The following is a 23,608-nucleotide window of genomic DNA, read 5'->3' on the forward strand; positions in this document are numbered from 1 at the left end:
TGACTTCATTTTTCTCATACTGCCTGTGCTGCAGCACCTCTTTTCACCCCCTGTCTGAAACCAGAGCCCAGACTGCTCTGATTGGTTAGCTGGCAGACTGTGTTGTGATCAAAAGATTAGAGATGTCCCGCACCTTAGCCTATCACATACAATGCGTTAGAGTGCTATCCAATAAAAGCATGTGTGGTACATAGTGACGTCGGTATGTAAGGGAAGTATACTAGAGGCGTTTCAGGAGTGTCTGCGAGAGAAACATAAGGGAACATATCAGTGTTTCCCCTAGGTTTACTGCCTTGGCAGGGTGCTGCAGGGGTGGGGGGTTGGGGTGGGGGGGTGGGTGTGGGGGGGTTGTGGGAGCGAAGCGGAGCCCCGCCCTTCAGAAACAGAGCGGAGGGAGAATGTGAATACGCAAAGCAGTGGACTCTGAAACATGCACGTTGGATAAATAACATAGGCGTTTAGTTTATTTAATAAAAGAGCACATGTTCAATGTGAAAAGTGACCGTAGATAGATTATCTCAGTTGCAATTTGGTGCTATATATATATATATATATTTTAAACAAAACTTTAAAAAAACACCTTGAATTTCAGGCAGGGCGCGGGGCTCCGTTGGCAGGGCGCAGCGCCCCGCCAAGACAATGGGGAAACACTGTAATCTATAAAGTTTAACCTTTTGTTTTTTTGGAGTTTCTTTTTGCAAATGAACCAGTGTAATGTCACCTTTTTTCTCTTAAATGTACCACTTAAATCTATATTCAGACTATTTCCCTGAATATTAGGCCTACCACTTTCCCAAAACTCAGTAACTTGTACCTATAGACAAGTTTACGCGCCAAAACACGGGTAGCGCCATGACACTACACAAATGCACTTCATTTCCGCCGGAAGTCTTTTGCACAGCGTCTGTCGGTGTAAACCGATGTAAACAGTCAGACGGGCACTGGTGTAAACACAGCGATTTCGATGCTAACAGTGATGCTAGCTTGGGAACACGATTCTACTTCTTTGACTGGAGATGGCGTTACTCTCCCCCACCCGAATTCAGTGCAAAACTGGGAGGATAACATGACGACGTGGCCCAGCATAAAACCAAAATAAACTGCCTTATTTAGGTCATGCCCACAGGAGCCAACAGTTGTCTGTTGTTTACATAATGCACAATTTACATGATCTCTTTATGCTGTGCAATATATCATATGTGCCTGTACTGTTTGAGTGAAAATAAAGTTTGATGTAATTTAATTTCATTATTGCACTGTTATTGCATTATTGCATTTCATATGTTCCTTAGAGTGCTACAATTTCTTTTAACACAGTTCATCATTCATATTAAGCTCATACTGTACATAAATAACACTGAATTAATTAATTGTTGAGAGGAAACTAAAGAAATGGCTTCAACAAGAAAGATCACATGTTTAATCCTAACAGGTATTACAAATTAAAATATAAAAGCAGCCCACACAATTACATCACTATGAAAATATTCATATATAATATTAAAAAATACAATGCATGCAGTATTTGTTGTGTTTATCTGTATTTAATGAACAACATGGCTGGGTGCTGGGTGCTGGTTTGTGGTCGTAGCACTCTCTATCTAACCACTCGTTCAGGTGCTTTCTCGAGTGATTGCAACCAACTACCGCACACGTAGTTCCCGAACCACTTTTCTTCATGTTGTAATTGTTATATCCTCTTTGTCTCTGCGATATCAGTGCTTTGTCGGCACAACGGAGCTAGCTAGCAAAACAAACCCAGTCCGCCAAAACGGAAGTGCATTGCATCGAAGGGAGGAGTTCAGGATGTAGAGCGGAAACGGCTCAATAACTTGTGTATAGCCCTGATACACTGTCGTATAAAAAACACGGTAAGCTGGATACAAATAACATATTTATTTGGGTTATGTAAATACATGACTAATAAAAATATATCCAGTCAGTTTGGGCCTTTTAAAATATTTTAATGCGGAAATTAGTAATTTCTTATCAGTAAATTCCAACTTCCTGTGGAGTCAGCAGTCCGTCTGCCCCTCACCTGGAACACAATCCCACAGTCTGATGACATCTCCTCCTGCATGTTTACCCAAGCGTGGGTTAGAGCAGATATCTCTCATTTCATTTCCGACAGAATAGCAGACTTTGTAAAAAATGAGCTGAGCTGAAATCTCCTCCAGTGCAGACGGGGTTCATCTGCAGGAGGGGGGGGGGGGGGGGGGAAAGAAATCCTGCAGAGCTGTGACGACTAAAAGCCACCGTTCGTCTTATTTTATGACCTTTCTCCTTGTTTCTCAACTGCAGGTTGATTGTGAAGGACGGTGGGAAGCTTTCTGAACATCCACTGCATTTCTAAAAAACATTAATCCAAAAATAGAATAGCTTTTACCATATAGTCGAAGTATAAGAGTATTACCAGAAAAATGTATTTAAGTATCAAAAGTAAAAGCACTCAAAATACAGAAAGGCACTTTAAACACTTATTTATTAATATAATGTTATATTTTCCTGTGTTTACTTAGTTCAATTATAACGACTATAGTGTGCAGTCCTGCATCATGTCATATTTCCAGGTTTGGGAGGGTAACTTTGAAAAAATTGATTTTTGTACAATTACGACTTGCACGTAAAACATTTTTAACTGGAAACCGAATCTAAGTATCAAAATATAAAAGTAATGTAACCTGATCGCTTTTTATTACTTTTGGATTACCAAATGAAGTGTGAGACTTCAGAACAATGTAACCTTAAAAAAGAAGAAATCAAAATATTTAATATAAAAAAAATGTGTCCTCTTAAATTAGGCCTAAAGAATAGTAAGGCTTACAAATGATGTTTTAGTTGAATTAAAAGCAAAACGTTTTATATTGGATGCGTTTCCCTCAGTGGCGAGCCGTCAGGGCCCTCTGTGAGGGCCTAAGATATTCTACAAAATATTTTAAATAGGGCCGGGACTCGATTAAAACAATTAATCTAATTAATTAGAGGCTTTGTAATTAATTAATCGCAATTAATCGCATTTTTAATCGCATATAAATATTTGACCTGAGAACAGTGAGAAGCAATGTTTTTCACATGGATTTTAGTATACCATTGAATAATGACTGAATACATAAGCTTAAGCAACAAAACATTGTTTATTTTTTTCAAGGTGGTTCTTAACAAAGACCAACAGAAAAGTGCAATTTTTGCCATAAAGTGTAGCAATAGCATATTTAGGAATATACATTTCAGAGATTCAGGTAGCCTATAGGTAGGTAGACCTTCTGTAATCTATAACACTTTGTTTTTTAAGTAAAACACAATACTTTCAAGTACATTCAGAACATTGGAAACCCTGACTATTAGAAAGCATCTCTCTGTTGCTTCAGAGGCCATAACAGACTTTGTTGATTTACCAACAGTTGGTTTAAAATCTAATCAATTTCAGTCCAACTCTCTCAATAACCTTGGCCAAAACAATAAACAGTTCAACATAAAGTGCCAGTTGCACCAATAACGTAATAAATAGTACCATTTAAAATAAAATAAAAAAGTGCCAGTGATTGACCTCAATCCCTCCTATTCTTCCAATATCCTGATGAAAAATAAAATCTCTCTGTTGCATAGGCCACTGTTTGATCAACGCGAATTGGGTGTGGGTCCTTGTACTCCGAGTCGGGCTAACGTCCACGCTAGCTTCCACGCTAGCTGCTATATGTTTTGCATTGAGGTGATACTTGAGGCTTGGTGTGCTGCGGTGATATGCGAATTCCTTTTTGCATAATTTGCAAACAACCGTGCTCTTATCGATGCTTCCATCCGTCCGTTTTTTAAAACAAAATGTCCCATTCACGGGGCCAACCAAAGCGGTCTCATCAGCTTCTTCGTTCACGTTTGACTAATGTTCACTGTGGTTTGTTGTTGTCTGAAGTAATGAACGTTAGTTGGTGCTCCAGTATAATTGGTACCCCTGAAACTAATCCAGTGAGAAACGTTCCGCGGTGCAAAAATAAGTGCGATTAAAATGCGTAAAATTGTTTAACGCGTTAATTTTTGTGTAATTAATTAATCTTAATTAACGCGTTAAAGTCCCGGCCCTAATTTTAAAACATTAAAAAAATAAAAAAAAAATTTGTTATATTTTTCATTAGTTTTACCAAAATAACTTGATTTAATTGTATTTAAAATAACATTTCCAAAGAAATAAATCCTTCGAATCTGCCTATTCAGTTTCTGTTGGAATGTGAAGGGTTAAATGAAAGAAGTATGTCTCTGCGAGTTACTGTGAAGAGAGGAGCTGTTGCACGTCCAGGCGGTCCAGCTATGAATTCACAGAGGGCCCAGCTATAGTAACTGAACGAGAGAGTAATGTAAAATGACAGTACAATTGACCAACCATATCTTCCCTCTAAATGGGAGGGTGTTATTATCGCGGACTTTATGACGAGTTCCGCCCGCTGTGAAACTTTTCTTGTTTCCATAGCAACAACAACTTCCTGTCAACAGCGTTAACTCCCCTTTAAAATAAAAGCATGCCAAATTACACTTAAGACATACAACTGCAACGAAAGTAACAAACACAATACAATATCCTTTTCAATTCCAAAGAACACAAATAGGGTTATTTACAGGTGTTGTTTTTTGTGGTAGAGGGTCGCTTTCATCGATGCGTTTTGAACCCCGGCACCCCAGCACTACTCACTGGCAAAACAGCGGCAATCTTGCATAAACAAAAAAGTTCAAACAGGACGTCCTTAAAAGGATCCAGGAACTTGACTAAGTCTATCAAAGTGGTGGGAGTCTCTTTTCCCTTTGCCCTGTTTCTTTCAAAAAGTCTTCTTGCCTGATTTATTTCGTTCTTCAGATCTGGCAAATCTGAGCCATTTAAGCTTCTGCAAATAACAACACCATTTCTTCCTTCAAGAAGTTGCTGCATGACGGATTTAGAGCCTGTATTCCCTCCATTATGCTACAGTTGGACTTTGAGAAACGTTTCTCCATCTCACCAATCATGGAGTTTATGATGGGAAGGAATATGTTTTCCCTAAAGGCCTCTTTACTGTCAACTTGGGTTCTCTGTCCAAGTGTGGATGTGACTACACCATCATCTAGTCTGCTTGCTGTCTGTGTGGCTCTTTTCTGTTTGATCACTTTAGAAATATTGCAATTATCACATGTTTCCATTACTGTATTCCACAGCTCATTGAAGGTTTCCCCTTCATTGCGATATTCCTCCAAAGTCAGCCTGAGGGTCTCGATCAGATCAATAGCTTTGCAAAGGTCTATTTTCGATGACTGGAGCATATCTGATAAGAGCTTTGTGTCACCTAGGACCTTTCTGAACACTGTAAGTAGAGCAATGAACTTAATGTCAATTTGACAAAGTAGCCCACGTGCCTCTACAGCCCTGGTAGGATTGGGCTCATCTGAGATTTCTTCCAATACTCTTATTACTGCAGTCAACCTATCCATGAGGTTTCGACAAGCAATGTAGCGGCAGGCCCATCTGGTGTCGCTAAGTCTCTGTAGTTCCCGTGGTGGGCCACTGAACATTTCTTTCTGCACTTCAAGCCATCTTTGGTGGACATATGAGGTTGACATGAACACATACAGCTTTTCCAACAACGAGAAAAAACATCCAGCCTCAGGTACCTTCTTCACACAGTCTACAAGAACGAGATTTAAACAGTGTGCATTGCAGTGGACATAGAATGCATACTTGGCTACTTGCTTCACTCTAGCTTGGACTCCAGAACATTTTCCACTCATCACTGCAGCGCCATCGTATCCTTGACTCACTAGATTCTCTCTGTATTCCAGCCCATATTTCTCCAAGCAGGAAATTATTTTATCCGTTAAACTACCTGCATCTAAGTGTTCTGCTTCCAGGTACTCAAGGAAGCTCTCCTGTACCACACCATCATAATAGTACCTTACCACAAGGGACATCTGCTCCTTTTTGCTGGCATCTTTGTCTCATCAGCCATAACGGAAAAATGCTCACTGGCTTTAACTTCATTTATAATTCCCTCCTGCACCATTCCTGCCAAACATTCTAATATCTCATTTTGAATTATTTTACTTGTGTACTTTGCATTTCTGGGCCCCTGTGACAATCTTTTTTTAATAAATGGATCATGGTCACTGACAAGATTCAATATCTCAAGGAAATTTCCTCTGTTTTCTGATGTTTCAGTTTCATCATGTCCACGTTGTGCAATATTCTGAGTAGCTGTGAGCAACAAAACTTCAGCCAAGGTTTTTATGTATTTTTGATTTTCCAGTACTTGTTTTTGATTTTCAGCTCCCATCATTCCCAGGACAGATGTGTTTGTTTCAGCCATTCTTTTGTGTTCACCCCATGAGATCATTGCATTAATATGTGTCTCTGACTTAGCATGTACATTAAACCCACTATCCCTAAAAGTGGCCTTTTTCCAATTGGAATATCCACTGTCAGATGCATAAACAGTCTTAGGGGCATTTGTAGGGGCAAAATGTCTGCATGCAAAGCAATATGCTGCATCCTTAGATTGGGAATATTCCAGCATGCTCTTCACACCACTCACTGTGGAACGATCTTCTTGCCTGTCCTTGTAGGGTTTTCGGAAAGGCTGAAAGATGTGGCTGCATTGGTCCATCGGTTTTATATTTTGATACATCTAAAATGAGAGAAAATAAGCAAATAGGGCCATTCATTTACTACTGTATCAGTACTTACTAAACAATTCAACTGTCCTATACTCAAATCCATTCGCCCACTCACAGCCTAGTGTGAGGGACCTTGCATTAACTTCAACATATTATAGTGTGCCTAGACCATGAACAATTCTGAACATGTAGGATACAAAGTATGAACTCAATAGGCTACCACAGGCTATACACTAGCCAATATCTGAGAACATGAAAGCCATGTTGTTATATTGAAATAAGTTAACAGTGAACTAACATACTGTACCATGTGGTCCAGCTGGACTTTTAGTACTGATCTGACTGCCACTGCTCCTGTCTGTCTGTCCAGCCCTGTTCTGCTCTCCCCCTCTTTCTGGGTCTCTGTCTTCTCTCTCAGTGGCTCTGTCTCTGGTGTTTTGTTCTTCACACTCATCACTAAGTTTTTCTTCATTGCTCATTCCTCCCTTACTCTTGCTTTTCTCTTCTCTTCCTTGACTGTTCTCCTGCCCCTTGCTCTGCTCTTCTTCACATTTGTCTGGCTCTCCTCCTGCCTTTGCCTGGCTCTGCTCTTCTTCACCTTTGTCTGACTCTCCTCCTGCCTTTGCCTGGCTCTGCTCTTCACCTCTGTCTGACTCCCCTCCTGTCTTTGTTTTTTTTGGTTGAAAAAAGCTGGCTATGCCACCACTTTTCTGTTTCCTTTTCATTTTTGCATCTGCTACTTGGACCTACAATATTCAAGAAGAGGAGGGGGAGGGGGGGGTTAAATCTCACGATAAATACATTTTTGAGGCTTGTAAAGGGAAGAAGACAGGCACCTCTCACTCCCACTCTGCTCTTCCAAAGCGCCGCTCCCCCTCCCTCCCGTTGGAGTTATGAAGTAAAGGCGTATAGTAATCATAGATAACACGGCAGGGTCCGGGACAGTTTGTTTTCATCTGATTTCAAAATAAGTCTTGGCTTTCAGAAAATTCAGATGATAAATACAGCTTTGAAGCTTGTAACGGCATAATTACAAGCGGAGAACGGAGTAACTTGACGTCACAGCAGCAGGCATAAGAACAGCCGGTGTTTCTCGTGAGTGTTTTCCCCGGGAAACAAACACAATGCACACAAACGCAAAAATACACACACACACACACACATACATACACTCGCGAGCTTCCCCCAGACCAGTCATACAAACGAAAATATTATTCAGATTGATGGATTCCAGAGAAGAGGAAACTTTGAAGGCCTTTTTCTCAAAACGATGACTCTGTGACAGTCATTATATAACGTGACATATTTTGCTTAATATTACAACAACAATCCTTATATCATTAGAAAGCTAGGAATATCCTCTTTTCAACAGTGTATAGGCATACCAGGGATTTCGATAGAGCAAGTCCCATATAGGCAAATTATAGCTTAACCAACTTTCACTCCGACCGACTCCGTGGACTTTTTCCAGTAGGGTGCAACAACAGCGCAGCAGCGAGACGATGAACGTGACACGAATTTCCCGCGGCGGGTGCAACCATTTGTTTTCTTTATTTAGGGGGGGGGGGGGGGAGGGAGAGTTCATTCTAAACTATTTAGTAAAACGTTTACACAAACTTTGGAGAAATGTCACAAACATTTATAATCGACATTTAAAAAAATATTAATAAATTCATTGCCTACATTTAGGGTGGCAACTGGGGTGGCAAGGCATTTTTCTGAGGTGGCAGCTGCCACCCCGTGCCACCCCGTAGAACCGCCACTGCTCAGCTGAGACTCGACCCCGAAGATTAAATAAAAGACGAGCGGGGGGATGAGTTGTAATGAACACCATCAGGAGGAGGTGTATGTGTCTCTGATCTCCTCTCTGTGGGAACCTTTTGGGATGAAATTAAAGTAGAAAATGGGATTATAGCTGCAGTGAAAGAGCCCGACTCCCACACTCTACTAAACAGTAGAGTATAAAGTGTAAGTCATTCCCATACTTCCTATTTCCTATCTATTTGATTATAACAACTGAAAGTCAAGAGAAAGTTAACACACAAACAGAAATGTGCTCAGCGTGGATCCTCGGAGGAGTAAACCCTGGGTCTTATTTCTGTGTCTCCTCACCTGTGGGGGCGACTCTGATGGCTGATTTTTAAATAATGGAATATATTCAATTAAAACGACTGAAGCAAAACCAGCAGAAAACAATAAAGGGATCCAGGTCCTGCTGCCATCAATGAGTCTTTAATAAACAGCCAGAAACATCAGAAAAAGCATCTGAAATGGAAGCCATACTGAGTCTTTGAAGCTCATCGCTGCGCTGTGTCTCTGTTTTAGTTTAGCCATGATAATAGCCTTCCAACTCATAACAGTGTACACTGGTTTCTGCAGGGGTTAGATCTGATTAAAGAAATCTGACTAAATGTATCTGACGAAACTATTCTGACTACATTTATTTGAATAAAGTTATCAGTGTATCTGATTAAACTAATCCAACTTCACTTTTCCGACTCAATATATCCAACTAAAATAATCTGACAGTGACATCACTAATATAGCACTTCCCAGTGGCTAGTGCTCCAACAGATTGTACATGATAGGCTCAGGGGTGGGGCATCTCTAAGCAGTTGACCAATCACAACAGAGCCGGGAAACTAACCAATGAAATGTAGAACATTAGAGCATGGAAATATGTAACAGTTGCAGTGTTGCCAACTTGGCGACTTTGTCGTTAAATTCGGCGGCTTTCCAAACCTTCCGGCTACTTATTTTTGTCAAAAGCGACTAACGACTAATCTAACGACTTGTAATGCTGTTATTAGGGACTTTTCTGGTGTTTGGAGACTCACGTATTGTTCAGCAGTTAACGAGCCGCGGGTGCTGCCGTGAGCCCCTCTGCCCCTACTCTGCCCTCCCATAGTACTCACAGGCGCTCATTGCCTCCCGCAGCAGCTCAGCTGCAGTCAGAGCAGAGAGGAGACAGCCGCACCCATAGATATATAATATAAACACTAGATGACTCACCCGCGCTGCTTGCCAATGGAGACTGACAAACGGTTTGGTTTTTTATAAACATCAAAGATGTAGTTATGATACTGCATACTTATAATCATGGACTTTCTTATGAAAATAACATTAAGCGGATAAAGCAATAGCTATACACACACACACACACACACACACACACACACACACACACACACACACACACACACACACACACACACACACACACACACACACACACACACACACACACACACACACACACACACACACACACAAGGTATTTATATTAAATATTTGCCGATGTATATATTTCCATTTATTTTATTATATTGTTAATATTAAAAATAAATTATAAAATTAAAATATATTTATATTTTATATATAAAAATCGGTCTCATGTTACCAATCTGTAAGCCAAGAGTTGTTAATTTAGCAATGCCTTAGCTTGAAGAACAGGGACATAACTAATGGCAATAGCATATGGTGGTATATTATTTAGATATTCACACCTTTATCTGAAGAGCCAAACCAACATAAAATTAGCTCACAGACAGACCAGTTCTGTCTCATTTATTACAATTATTGTTGACATCAGATCTTCATACCGTCCTAGTTTTGTATTTAGTTTCTAGATTTGTAAACAAATGCAGAACCTTTGAAATACGTTACCACTTCACAGCACGGTGCGCTGAGTTGTTGTAGCCAAAAAAAGCCCAAGAATAATATAAACTGTAGCCTAACCTGTGTCCTTCTGTAGTCCATTTACTGTTGTTTGTCTTGTCTTACTCCGGCTGATATCTCACTAAATCCACTGTTTTAATTGTTCCCTATATTGCCCCTATGCCCTGTAAGGTGTCCTTGGGTGTTATGAAAGTGTTTGCACATGTTTATTCAAGTGTATGAGTGACATAGAGCAAGTGAGATGGCCAGTGGTTCTCAAACTTTTTACACAGAGTACCACCTCAAATTATATTGGGCTCTCCTAGTAACACCATCATAGACCTTCCTGGGTACCACCGAGATAAAGGATTTAATATGACAAGCCATATGATGCTCTCATTTGTTAGTGACATTCCACATGCAAATAAGATAAGATAAGATAAGATGGTACTTTATTGATCCCAATTTGGGAAAACATTTTTAGTTACAGCAGCATAAGGGACAAGGCATTTTACAATAAATTAGAAATAAGCAAGAAAAATAAAGAGGACAATATACATGTTGAGTTTGGCAGGATATTATATATATATATATATATATATATATATATATATATATATATATATATATATATATATATAATATACATAAATATAAGGAATATGGAATATTAATTTTAAATATTAAATATTGAACAGATTATATATGTGTAAAATTTACAACGTGGTTTTATTCAAGAGAAACTATGGAGCAGAGAGTTATCTTCCAGCCAGAGGTGATTTGTTGTACAGAGTTATAGCACAGCGGAGATGCAGTCTGTTGGAGAAGGAGCTCCGTTGTCTGTCCAGCTGCAGGTGGAGAGGATGGGTGGGGTTATCCATGATGGACAACAGCCTGTTCAGTGTCCTCCTCTCCACCACAGCTTCATAGGGGTCCAGCTTGATGCCGATGACAGACCCAGCTTTCCTGATCAGTTTATTGATCCTGCTGGTGACACCGGCTCTGATGCTGCCCCCCCAGCAGAACGCAGCAAAGAAGAGTGCACTGGCTACAACAGACCGGTAGAAGATCTCCAGCATCTTGCTGCACACGTGGAAGGATCTCAGCTTCCTCAGAAAATAGAGTATGCTCATCCCCTTCTTGTACACAGCGTCAGTGTTGATCCTCCAGTTCAGCCCATTGTCTAAGTGCACTCCCAGGTATTTGTAGTCTTCCACAACAGCCACATCGTCTCCCAGAATGCACAGGGGTAGAGGAGACGTCCTCACCCTCCTGAAATCAATGACCATCTCTCTGGTCTTGGCCACATTCAGAATACTCACAACATTAGGCTGAGGTTCATCTTCCGCTCTTCTTGAAGTGGTTGTGCTTCTTGTTGCTTCCGGCTAAAATAAACATAATTAAAGACATTTTGAGTGTTTAAAATGTGCTGTAATACACAACACATTATTTATTCCTAAACTTGCAGAAAGAAAAACTAAAGTGTGACATTTAATCACATATTTATATATCAATCTTATACACCTTGAATTCTTGTTGGCCAATGATACACATACCCTTTGAAGATGAGCTGGGAAATTGAATACTGTTGGCACAACACCATCTTTAAGCCGGACAGTCTGCCCCGTCCTGTCAAAGTCCTCACAACTGAAGTGATCACTGCAGAGCCATGTCCTGCCAAAGGAAACAAAACCGTCCCTTATTAGGGCAACTTCCCACTGCCTCCTCCTCTCTCCGGTTTTGGGAAACCTTAAAAACATGAGAAAGGTAGCCAGATATATAAATTATTGTCAACATTGTCCTCCCTTCTTTGCTTTAACATTAAGGGTAAGGACAAAAATACACAACGAAATTATCATATGTTTGGGGTAATTGTATGTATGTATGTATGTATGTATGTATGTATGTATGTATGTATGTATGTATGTATGTATGTATGTATGTATGTATGTATGTATGTATGTATGTATGTATGTATGTATGTATGTATGTATGTATGTATGTATGTATGTATGTATGTCTGTATGTCTGTATGTATGTGTGTATGTGTGTAATGTATACTTTAAGAATAAGACAACCACACTAAGAGTTATAAAAAAGGTGTCCAAAAGAAACATTAAATAATTGTGTAAAGAAATGGTAGCAAAATATTCTAAAGAGGCTGGGTCAACATCAATCTTGCAATACTATTATCTCACATAGCCCCACTGATCCTGTGTAGCAGGACTTGTAATGCACATACATCCACTAAGTAATTAACGATTATCCTAATTATAGTCATAATATTGTCATATCTTACACGTGAAAGGTGATTCCAGAGAGAGCGAGAGCGAGAGCGAGAGCGAGAGAGAGGATGAGCGGTAAAGAAAAGCGATTGGCCTTCCAGCGGGTAAGAAAGTCGGCACTACATTGCTGTGTGCCCCTTTGTACAAATAAGTCCCTTTATAATCGGGAGATAAGTTTCCATTCATTTCCTATTGATGCTGAGGTAAAGGCTCAGTGGCTGATCAAGGTCCGTAGGGACAATTTCAGCCCCACAACAAATACCCGTGTGCGTAGGCATTTTCGACCAGGAGACTTATTGGTCACAGCTGGAGGACTGAACAGAGTAAAGAAAGGAGCTACACCTGTTCTCTTTGCTTGGAATAACTACGAGCTACCTACACCAAGACGTAATGTTTGGGAGCGTCGGCCGAGGGCAGAGAGTCCCACCCCGGACTTGACAGCTGAGTACGAGGTGGAAACACTTGCGCCGCCGGATCATGACTACTCTGTAAATCCAGCGACGGCAGTGATGGCAAATCAGGTGGCCGACAAGAACGAAGCCTTGAAAATCCAGGTTACGGAGCTCCAACACCAGCTGGAAGTGTTACAACTGAGATCTCGTTTCGGGATACAACGCTTGGCAGGGTCGGACGAGGACATTCGTTTCTACACCAGGTTTGTTTATAAGGTTTGTTTATAAGGCTATCAGGATGTTGTTATGGCCACTAGTTTGATAAACACTTTTCATTTGGGGAAGCTAATTTAAGAAACAAAACTATGTCTAACATGAACAATATTACATTCTTAGATTTGCCACATACAAGCATTTCCTCGCCTTTTGGAAATTGGTGGAGCCTGCAGCCAACACCAAGATGGTGCTGATCACCAACGCCAAGGCATCCTCTGCCAGCAGCTCGGATTCCTCTCAACCATCAACAACGGTAAGCAGCATACAAGCATGGATGTATATTAATAATGATGCACGCTGCACACTATACCACCATTTAACAAGTGCATCACATCACACACAAAACACACACACACACACACACACACACACACACACACACACACACGCACACACACACACACACACACACACACACACACACACACACACACACACACACACACACAGAGAACAACAAACCCCAGGAAAATGTGTTACAACTGTACCCGGTCTCCCCTATAACAGTATCTACAGATTCTACAGTATGCCTAACACTTATTTGTTTTCACAGAAACTTCCACCCATAGATGAGCTGCTGCTGTTCCTCATGCACCTGTCAGTGGACCTACATCTGAGGGATCTAGCAGATCGGTTTGGCATTCACCGCATCACAGTCAGCAGAATTATTTCCACCTGGACACACTTCCTCTACCAACTGCTTGGAAGCAAACGTCTGTGGATCCCACGCGAAGTTGTCAAAGGTCACCTTCCACCAGAGTTTTCAGCTTTCGCTGACACACAAGTGGTGCTTGACTGCACTGAAGTATTCTGCCAGACTCCATCATCTCTCCTGCTGCAGAGTGAGGTGTTTTCTACATACAAGTCGCATGCTACATTCAAGGCCATGATCGGCATGGCACCACATGGTGCCGTTACATTTGTGTCTGGCCTGTATGCAGGATCTATGAGTGACCGGGAGATCTTCAAGCTGTCTGGCATCGTGAGCCTGCTCACACCAGACATGGCGATAATGGTCGTTAAAGGGTTCCTTCTGGACAATCTGGTTGAGTGTAAAGTGTACCGGCCTGCCTTTCTGCACAAAAAAACCAAATGACCAGGGAGGATGTCAGGCAGACACAATCCATTGCACGTCTGAGGGTCCATGTGGAGAGGTGCATCAGAAGAGTCAAAGAGAACAAACTATTTGACAAAGCCATACCACTGTCTGTGTGTGGAAGCATTGAGGAGCTCTTCAATGTGGCTTGCTTCCTGGTCAACTACCAGAACGGACCGCTGGTAAAAGCATGGGCAAGCCTGGGCAGCAATTAGTGATGGGAATTATGGCTCTTTGAAGGGAAAATAAGCGAAATAATCACCGGGATAATGATTGACTGTATTGCGAGTCAATGTCAATAATCTTCTTTGTAAACATGACACAAGGTGGCGCCATATCCATGTCAGTGAATGTACTACTTTGAATTTACCCTCTGTATGTGTTAAGTAAATAAAGTTGTCTTGCCTTGAATGAAATTCACTCAACTCTTTATATTAGATACTGTGTTTTTAAGTGGCGATGGAGATTATTTGTTGACCCTGCTTTAAAGGATAGTTTGCCTTTACAAATGGTGCGCTTTATCACTGCCTGGGTTTTGGTTGAAGTGCATCCAAATGCTGCTGCGTTTGGCTCATTTTACATTTTCAAAAGAATCGGCTAATGAATATAACTAATATATATATATTATATATAACTAATGAATTATAACCTCTAAACAAATGCACACAAAAATAACATAGGACAATACATAATATAGTAAATACACAATATGATAACATGATGTAGTGTGGTACACTAATGTTTCATTTCATTTCAAACCTTTATTTATTCAGATTGGTCCCTTGAGATCATAGATCTCTTTTACAAGGGAGACCTGCAGCAATCTAAGTTCCAAATGAAACATAAAACAACATAAAAACAAACCATAGAGGATATCATACAACATATTTACATACTTATCAACATTTACAAATACCCATAGTTTCAGAAAGCATTTCACTTAGACGTGCTTTAAAAACATTCAGAGAAATAAAATTAATCAATTTCAATTTTAGCTGTTTCAACATGTCCAAGCATCCTGTATCATAGCCATGCTAATAATGTTTATAATAAACCAAACCGTTTATAAATCAGTCAAGATTTCAGCGATTTAAGAGTATTTTTGAGCAGATCACTCACCTTACAACAGCTACCATAGCGCGTACCAGAGTAGCTGTTGACTGTAGCAAGATGGCGGCCGGTGAGCTACGCTGGAAAATCTCCCATGAGGCATCTAGTGTTTATATATATCTATGGCCGCACCCTCCCGCGTCGAGACTGTAAATGAATTGCGCATGCGCCAAGCCGTCCTGGTTTTGAGCAGGATTTAAATGTAAAATGTAAATGTTTCTTCACTGTCACACTATAATAAATAACTGCCTTTGCTTTGCATTGACTCACACACAGCCTCAGTCACTTAATCACTCTCTCTGTGACAAGCTAAACATTCACGTAGGTCATCATGTCACAGTCTAAACTGTAATCACAAAAGAACAGAAAGGAGTGGGAATCAAACCCTGAGTTTAAAGGATGGTTGAAGCCATTTATTGGAGATGACACACGGGCATACTGCCTTTATTGTAAGGGAGATTTCTACTAAAAACTATTAAAACTACTTTCTACTTTTTCTAATAGAGACATTTCTGATCTACTGTCCTCTGGATTTACTCTGGTTTCAAGTTTTGATCCTCCTTGAAGGGGGTGGAACGTTTTTTTACCGCCATTACATGATATGCAAATTAGGCAATGACATCATTTAGGGACTTCGGGCGACTTTTCGGACAGCCAATAGCTACTTTCCTTACTATGGAGTTGGCAACACTGAACAGTAGACGTACAAAATACAAATACGAAACCAGAACATGAGCATACCCTTAGCCTGAGCGGCCCAAAATAATCCAACAAATTTTTTCTCATTTAAGTACTGTGATTAAAATCAACGACTAAACTAATATGACTTCACTAAGATTAACTATTTAACCAAACACATTTTTACAGCTTTTTACTAAGCAGACAAAGGTTATTCTCCCATGCTATATTGTATAGAAATCAGAGAAGAGCTAACTGGCAGTAAATTCATAGAAAAGTCAAACACAAATCAGTTTACTTCAGAAAGCTGCTTTTGCTCCACAAAGTTTCTTCCGCGGGATGGAGAAGGACCAGGTTAACAAGGGAGGATGCATTTTTCACTGACAAGTGGCATAGCATCCCCCCTCATATCACCATGTGTTTCGCTATCTCTACTAGTCATGTGACCACACCATGTGATTACTCTGTCCGCAGTGGGAGAACGAGCAGCTGCACAGCCTGGAGGAGCGAGGCCGTCTTCTTCTCTCTCTGCAGTTCGTGCTTCCGCTCAGTTCGGACGAGCCAGATGTGGACGGAGGTGAAGGGGAGGGGGGTGAGGCGCGTCGCAGCGGAGGTCTCTGTGTGGGCGTGAGGCGCTGCGCCCACCTGGCAGCCATGGATGTGAACGGGTTCTCTGACCCCTACGTCAAAATGTAAGAACTGTAGAATCACTGCAGGTCTATTTAATTGATATGGCTTGAAATCACAAGTTTTCTCTAGGGGGGGTTCACAACCTGTACAAGACTGCGTTATTCTGTACTTGATATACTGTTAAAGCTCATGTAGTAAGATATATCAAAGACACAGTAGGCTACGCTGTAAATCTGCAGTCAAAGACGATATCAAACTGTTTAAATGACAAGAGATAACTTTGCTCTTTTGATATTTAGAAAATCAATTTTTGAAAAGTTGATAAATAAAATGTGAAAGGTATAACCAAAGGCCAATACGATGTGTTTGCTACATTCCTCTGTGGTAAAGCAGGAGCTGTCGGTTGTAGTCAGCATAATTCATTAAATCACATGGCAGCCAACAGAAAATCAACAAGAACAATAATAGCAGAGAGAGTACCTGCCAAAAAGGCTAATCGTTTGTGCAAATATCTCACCAAACCAGAGGAGGCTTAGCCGTCAGTCCAAGTCCTGGTTTTTGTAGCCAGCAACAAAACCCTGTGTCCCTTATTCAAGTAATATATACCATATTACATATCGATAAATATTCTGCTCATTTTCAGGTTCATATTTGTATTTTGTTCCTCTACTGTGACATGTCTCCATGCTTTAATGTTCAAAAAGCTCTTTATTTTTCTCATACTGCCTGTGCTGCAGCACCTCTTTTCACCCTCTGTCTGAAACCAGAGCCCAGTCTGATTGGTTAGCTGCCCTGATTTTTGGATGGTCAACTTTTGCAGACATGTCAACTTTTCCTTTTTCTTCCAGTATTATGGCGTATTTTACAATTTTCTCTCCAATTTCCCCCTGTTTAGATATTATCCCTAGTACAAAATAAAACAGGAAAGGTAAAACCATGGGGCCTATTTCATGTTTCGCTACATTCCACTAAGGTAAAGCAATGGGCTGTTCAAGGTTCAAGGTTCTTTATTTGTCATACGAACATAGCTACAGTGTAGTTATATTGATGAAAATCTTAGGTCACAGGCTTCTCCAACAGTGCAACACAATAATACAGATGAACAGAAAAAAATATAGTACAAGTAAATATTAAAAAGTAAATACAAAAAGAAAAATAGTTAAATAAGAGTCTATATGCAAGCTATTGGAATGATATATTAGATAAATAGACAAATAATTACTAAGTAGCAGATGAATGTTATGGATGTTGTTTCAACAGTTCAGGTGTTTAACAGTCTTATGGCCTTTGGGATGAAACGAGGGGTTACGTATGGTAACCCTTGTTATATAAACACAGGCGGAGCCCTCTACTGGACTCTATGGGTACTCCCCTCGATCCTATCATGCAAGCATTCATCCACTGAGACTTTCTAGATGTAGCCGGCCCCTGGGCGGGCCTACCTGAATGCGCGTGCATCTCACCGCATAAAAGGAGGCCTCGCCTCCTTACTGTCATCCTTTACTTCTCTTCAGCTAGCATTATAGGACAGACAGGGCCCCTGAGTAGAGGGCTCCGCCTGTGTTTATAGAACCACACGTAACCCCCTCGTTATATCTCTCACATATGTATACACGCGCTATCGTCCCACAACAACACTGTTCCATCTCACTGTTTCTGACCGGCTTTCCGATTAGCAGCCACTGCGCCTCACTCACCTCTCCCTCGGTCGTAACCGTGGAGAGAAAAGAGGCTGCGGCTGATAGAGCACATCCTGACGCGCTTACCTTGCGGAGGTGTGCTATAACGTGGAGGACTCCCCCCTACTGCCCTAAAGCAGGGGAAAAAGAGTCCTCCAGCCCCTATGGGCCCATGTGTGCATCACGTCCCCCCCAAATGAGTTACTCTGCCCCCCCAACGCAGGGTGGGCAAGCCTTGCCACTTTGCCGTTTTGGATAGGATACTAAATACATTTGCACACTTTTTATATGGTGGCCTATGTCCATATGTTTCTGTTTTGGTGGTTGTGCCACAACCGTGCATGTATGCACAAGTCATAGGTGCGCTATAAAATAGCACTACATCCCTACAATGTGTGTGAAAGACAATAGACTTTACCTGTTTTTTTTAAATTGAATTTGCGTTGGTGTTTGTGTGTTGATTGTTGATGGCAGTGTGTGTCCCCCCGGCCCTTGGTAAATGATTGCCCCCCATTCGATTTGTTCTAGAACCGACCCTGGGCCACACACTTGCTGAACGTGTGTGGGGACAAGGCAAAATGCAAATACTTTCTGTGTTTCGGAGCAATCTCGACATGAAAGTAAGCGTCCTTCAGGTCGATGGTTGTAAACCAATCGCTTGGCTGCACTAGCCCCAGTAACTGTTTTATAGTTAACATCCGGAATTGTCTGCGTGCAAAATAGTATTTGCAAAATTTGCCTCTGAACCTTGACAAGTGCATTTTTCAGGCTTATCAATTCATGTAATGTAATGTAATGTAATGTTATCAATTAACAACAGGAGGGGTCACAAACATAAGACCAGCTGTTAAATAAAGCTCTTCTACGATACGATACGATACGATAATACTTTATTGGTCAGATCAAGTCTGAAATTTGACTTGCGTCACAGCAGCTCCATGTCCAACATCAACAGACAAGTATCCAGACACAATACATGAAACACAAACAAGAAAACATTTAACATAACAGCACAATCAGTGAGAGAAAACATGCTCAAAGAACCTTCAGCGTGCATTTGATCTGGGATTTAGCTCTGTATTTACTATGAGGATTGACTGATGCACGAAGGAGTGCTTCAGTCTGACTTTATTGAATCGTGGGACCCTGTATCTCCGATTAGATGGTAGCAGTTCATATTCACTGTTCAGAACATGGTTTGGGTCAGAGATGATGTTGTTGGACAGCCTCACTAGGTTGTTATGATAGGCTGAGTCATAGAGTCTCTGACAGGGTTGACCAACAATCTTTGAGCAGATTTTTAACAGGTGGAGCAGTTTGGATTTTAAAGCTGCTGACAAACATTTGTACCAGGTAGTATTGCAGTACTGCAGAATAGACATGATCACAGATGTAAAGAACAACAGAAGAATTTCTCTGCTCGCCCCAAAAGACCTAAGACGGCGGAGAAAGTAAATTCTTTGTTTTGTCCTTTTGCACAGATATTCAATGTGATCCTTCCATGACAGCAGATGGTCAATCATTACACCCAAGTATTTGTATGAAACTCCCTGCTTGATTTCATCTGTATGGATGACAATGGGGACTTTATGGGAGTCAGATGGTGAGCCAAAAATGATTTCCTCAGTTTTCTTGGTGTTGATCTCAAGAGCATTGTTATCAGTCCACTCAACCACCTGATTTACAGCCTGTTGGTGCAGCTCAGGGTCGTCTGTGTTACTTAGCGGAGATATTATTGCAGTATCATCAGAGTACTTAACGATGACTTGATTTGGTGTGTTGGTACGACAATCATCAGTTTAGAGAGTAAAGAGCACAGCTGAACTCACACAGCCCTGGGGGGCCCCTACATTGGTTGTGATGGCAGATGACAGGGTTTTGTTAACATTCACAAGTTGCTCTCTACTAGTGAGGAAAGCAGCATACCAGTAAATAAGGTATGGATTTACTTCCATTTTGGCCATTTTTGACACCAAGATGTCTGCTTGTATTGTGTTGAATGCTGATGAGAAGTCTAGGAAGAGGGCTCTTGCATAGGTGTTGCGTTTATCTAAATGTTTAGGGATGATGTGAACCAGAGTGGCCACAGCATCTTCCGTGCCGCACCCTTGTTTATAGGCAAATTGGTGTGGATCCAGTTTGTCTTGTGTTGTACTGATAAGAAATCGGAGCAGAATTCTTTCTAGTGATTTCATAATCACTGAGGTGAGGGCTATTAGTCTGTAGTCCTTATGTTCTTTTGGGCATAGAATTTTGGGCAGCGGTTTGATGTGTGAAGTTTTCCATGACAGAGGGATGGTGTGCGTGTCAATAGAAGCCTGAAAGATGGGTTGCCACACTAGAGCCAGCTCAGTAGCAAAGTTTTTCAGCAGAAAACCGCTGCACCCATCTGGCCCAGTCGCTTTCTTGGTGTTGGTGCACTGAAATGTTTTTCTGACGTCTTCGACACTGATGGTAATTTTGTCAGAGGAAGCAGGCATTATGGTTTTGAGCATTTCAGTGCACTTTGCAGAATTATCCAGTGACTCAAAACGGCTAAAGAACGTGTTTAGTTCGTTAGCAAAACAAAATTCATTGTTCGTCACAATAGGTTTAGCTGAGGATGACATTCCTGTCATGGTTTTCATGGTGTCCCATACCTTTTGGGGGTTTTTGGCTTTAAAAGCATTTTCCAAAAGCTCTCTGTGTGCCAGTTTTGATTCCCTCAATTTGACTTTCAGTTCTTTCTCTGTCTGTTTAAGTGCTCCATAGTCTTTGTTTTTGAAAGCTATTTTCCTGGTATTTATAACGGTTTTAATGTCCTTAGTCACATAAGATTTATTATTTGGATAGATTTGTATTTCTTTAGAGGGAACAACTAGTTCTACACAGAAGTTGATATAGTCATTGGTAACAGTAGTTATTTAATCTACAACAGGGGTTTTCAAAGTGTGGGTAGGTGAGCCTCCCCTCAGAGAATATAAGAACAGCCGCGCACCCCCTCCCAATTATTATTGCTGTTATTATTATTATTATTATTATTGTTGTTGTTGCTATAATGCAGGGGTATTCAATTGCATTTCAAAGAGGTCCAGTAAGAGAAAATGTAATTAAATGCTCTGTTTTCACTGTCTACCTTCCGCCATTTGAAATTACTCCGACTGTTGCTCTCCTCTTGTCGTGTCTCTGTGTGTGTTTGAATCTATCGTGCTGACTGCACCGATTTGATTGGCTGAGTAGCGTCACCTCCTTAAAACATTAAACAATAACTTTTTTAAACCTTTTTATTTTTACGTTTTAAACATATTGTATAAAACTCCCCACTACTTGGACTATTCCTTGCACCCCTCTAGAATAAGCCCGAATGGTCTCAACCATATTGCATCAGTAACGTGCACTTGTTATTATAGCAAGATCGCTGGTAGCGATCGGAAAATTGAGTTTTGTTCAGTTTGTGTGTTGTGGAACATGCGTGTCCGTGCATGAAAATATACCACTCACCCAATTACAATTGCATGTTCAATTCACTACCCTGGAAGTTAATACAGTTGTTAAAGTTGGAACAGCCTGTGGACAGCCGTTCTTCCTTGCATGTCAGTCGCCGACACCTTCTTACAGAGGACAGGCACATCTAGCTGCAGCACGACCCATATAGTTCCGCACGCCGTGTTCTCAAGACATATTTTTTTTAACATTTTCAACATGGTGGATAAATCCTTATATGCTCCCGGTAACACACTGAACGTCAACTTTGCCTCCTTATTACACTCACCCCTACTTTAGTGGGAACAATGAGTCTGCGTCTTTGATGCACAGAGGAATAAACGCAGATCATCCTCTGGCTGCAGCCTTGACCGGTACTTGCTTTTGATCAAAGTCAATGCGGAAAACCTGCACTCACACAGGTAGGTGGAGGTGAAGGGAATGAGCACTTTTACAGCCTTTTTGGCGAGGTGGGGGAACTCGGTCTCCACAGACAGCCACAAGTGGGCAAGTGTCACTTTACTCGTCTTTTTCTCGTTCTTTTGTGTCTCACGCTGCGCCTCCCCTGAAGCTCTCTGGTGCCCCCCAGGGGAGGCGCGCCTCACACTTTGAAAACCGCTGATCTACAACAAACAGTAAAATACACCCGAATTCTCTTGGCAGATAGAAGGGTCTTAACGTCATGCCGAGAATTTCTACGTTGGGATCACAGGTTTGACATTTTACTGAGTGTGATCGGCACCACAGATCATTAATATACACACAAATACCGCCTCCTCTGGTTTTCCCCGAGTTCGCATCCCTGTCTGCTTGAACAAGGGTGAATCCGGGTACTTCAAAGAGAGATTCAGGCATCGTAGATTGTAACCAACTTTCCGTGAAACATAGTAAAGAGGCCTCACGAAATTCATGACAGTACCTTGTGTATATCCTTAGTGTGTCCACTTTGTTGCTCAATGGGCGCAAGTTTGTGAGAATGATGGATGAAAGTGGTGGCCGGCTGAATCTCCGCCGTAGGCGATTCCGAACGCCTCCCCTCCTTCCTCGTCTCTTTTTCCTGATGTGTCTAAGCAGCTCCCGAGGGATGTCATCCAATAACGAAGAACACAGGTGGCTTGGTGTATTCGTAGGAGGCCGATCGCATTGTAGCTCCAGCATAGCCTCGCGGCTGTAGCAGCGTAGAGGCCGGGGCTCCTCGCCGTACCTGTTCGTGTTGTGGCTCAGGTGTGTTTTGAAAAGTTGTATGGCCAGACATGGTCCGCAGAAAGCAAAAGTAATCCACAGGATCAAAAGCATGGCCTCTCAAAAATGATGTGTCATACAGACAAATAACCTTAGACAATAATTAGCCCAAAAACAAACAAACAGAAAAAAAACACAAGACGGACGGAGCAGCTGATACGCGGTGCGCAGCCGAGAAGCGCACTTCACGACCGGACCCGTGTGTGTTTCTGACCTTAGCTGGCATGTGGGTATATATATGAGTGCTGCCCATTATGGGCACAAGCAATTTTCACCCATTTATTAATTATATGTTTTAAATTTGTGTGTTTCCTATCCCCTCAACCTCCAGGGATGTACACAGTTTAATACTGGCAACTTCTTATTATGGGAAATACGAAAACGTCTTTTAAAACTACAACTCCCAGTAGAGATAGGCCATAGATAGAGAACATGTTGCGAAACACAATAGCCAGCATGTGTAGTTCTGGG

General features: G+C 41.3%; 1 protein-coding gene across 1 annotated transcript in view; it reads left to right on the forward strand.

Moving 5' to 3' along the window:
• Window positions 1–23,608, forward strand: part of doc2a (double C2-like domains, alpha) — a gene marked incomplete at its 5' end in the record, with an annotated part of 121,186 nt that overhangs the window by 85,474 nt on the left and 12,104 nt on the right. Inside the window, one exon of the mRNA XM_079644925.1 lies at window positions 16,599–16,816. Coding sequence (XP_079501051.1) covers window positions 16,599–16,816 — 218 coding nt within the window. The remainder of the gene's footprint in view (window positions 1–16,598; window positions 16,817–23,608) is intronic.

This window comes from Notothenia rossii (genome assembly GCF_949606895.1).
Source record: "Notothenia rossii genome assembly, chromosome: 8".
Taxonomy (NCBI): Eukaryota; Metazoa; Chordata; class Actinopteri; order Perciformes; family Nototheniidae; genus Notothenia; species Notothenia rossii.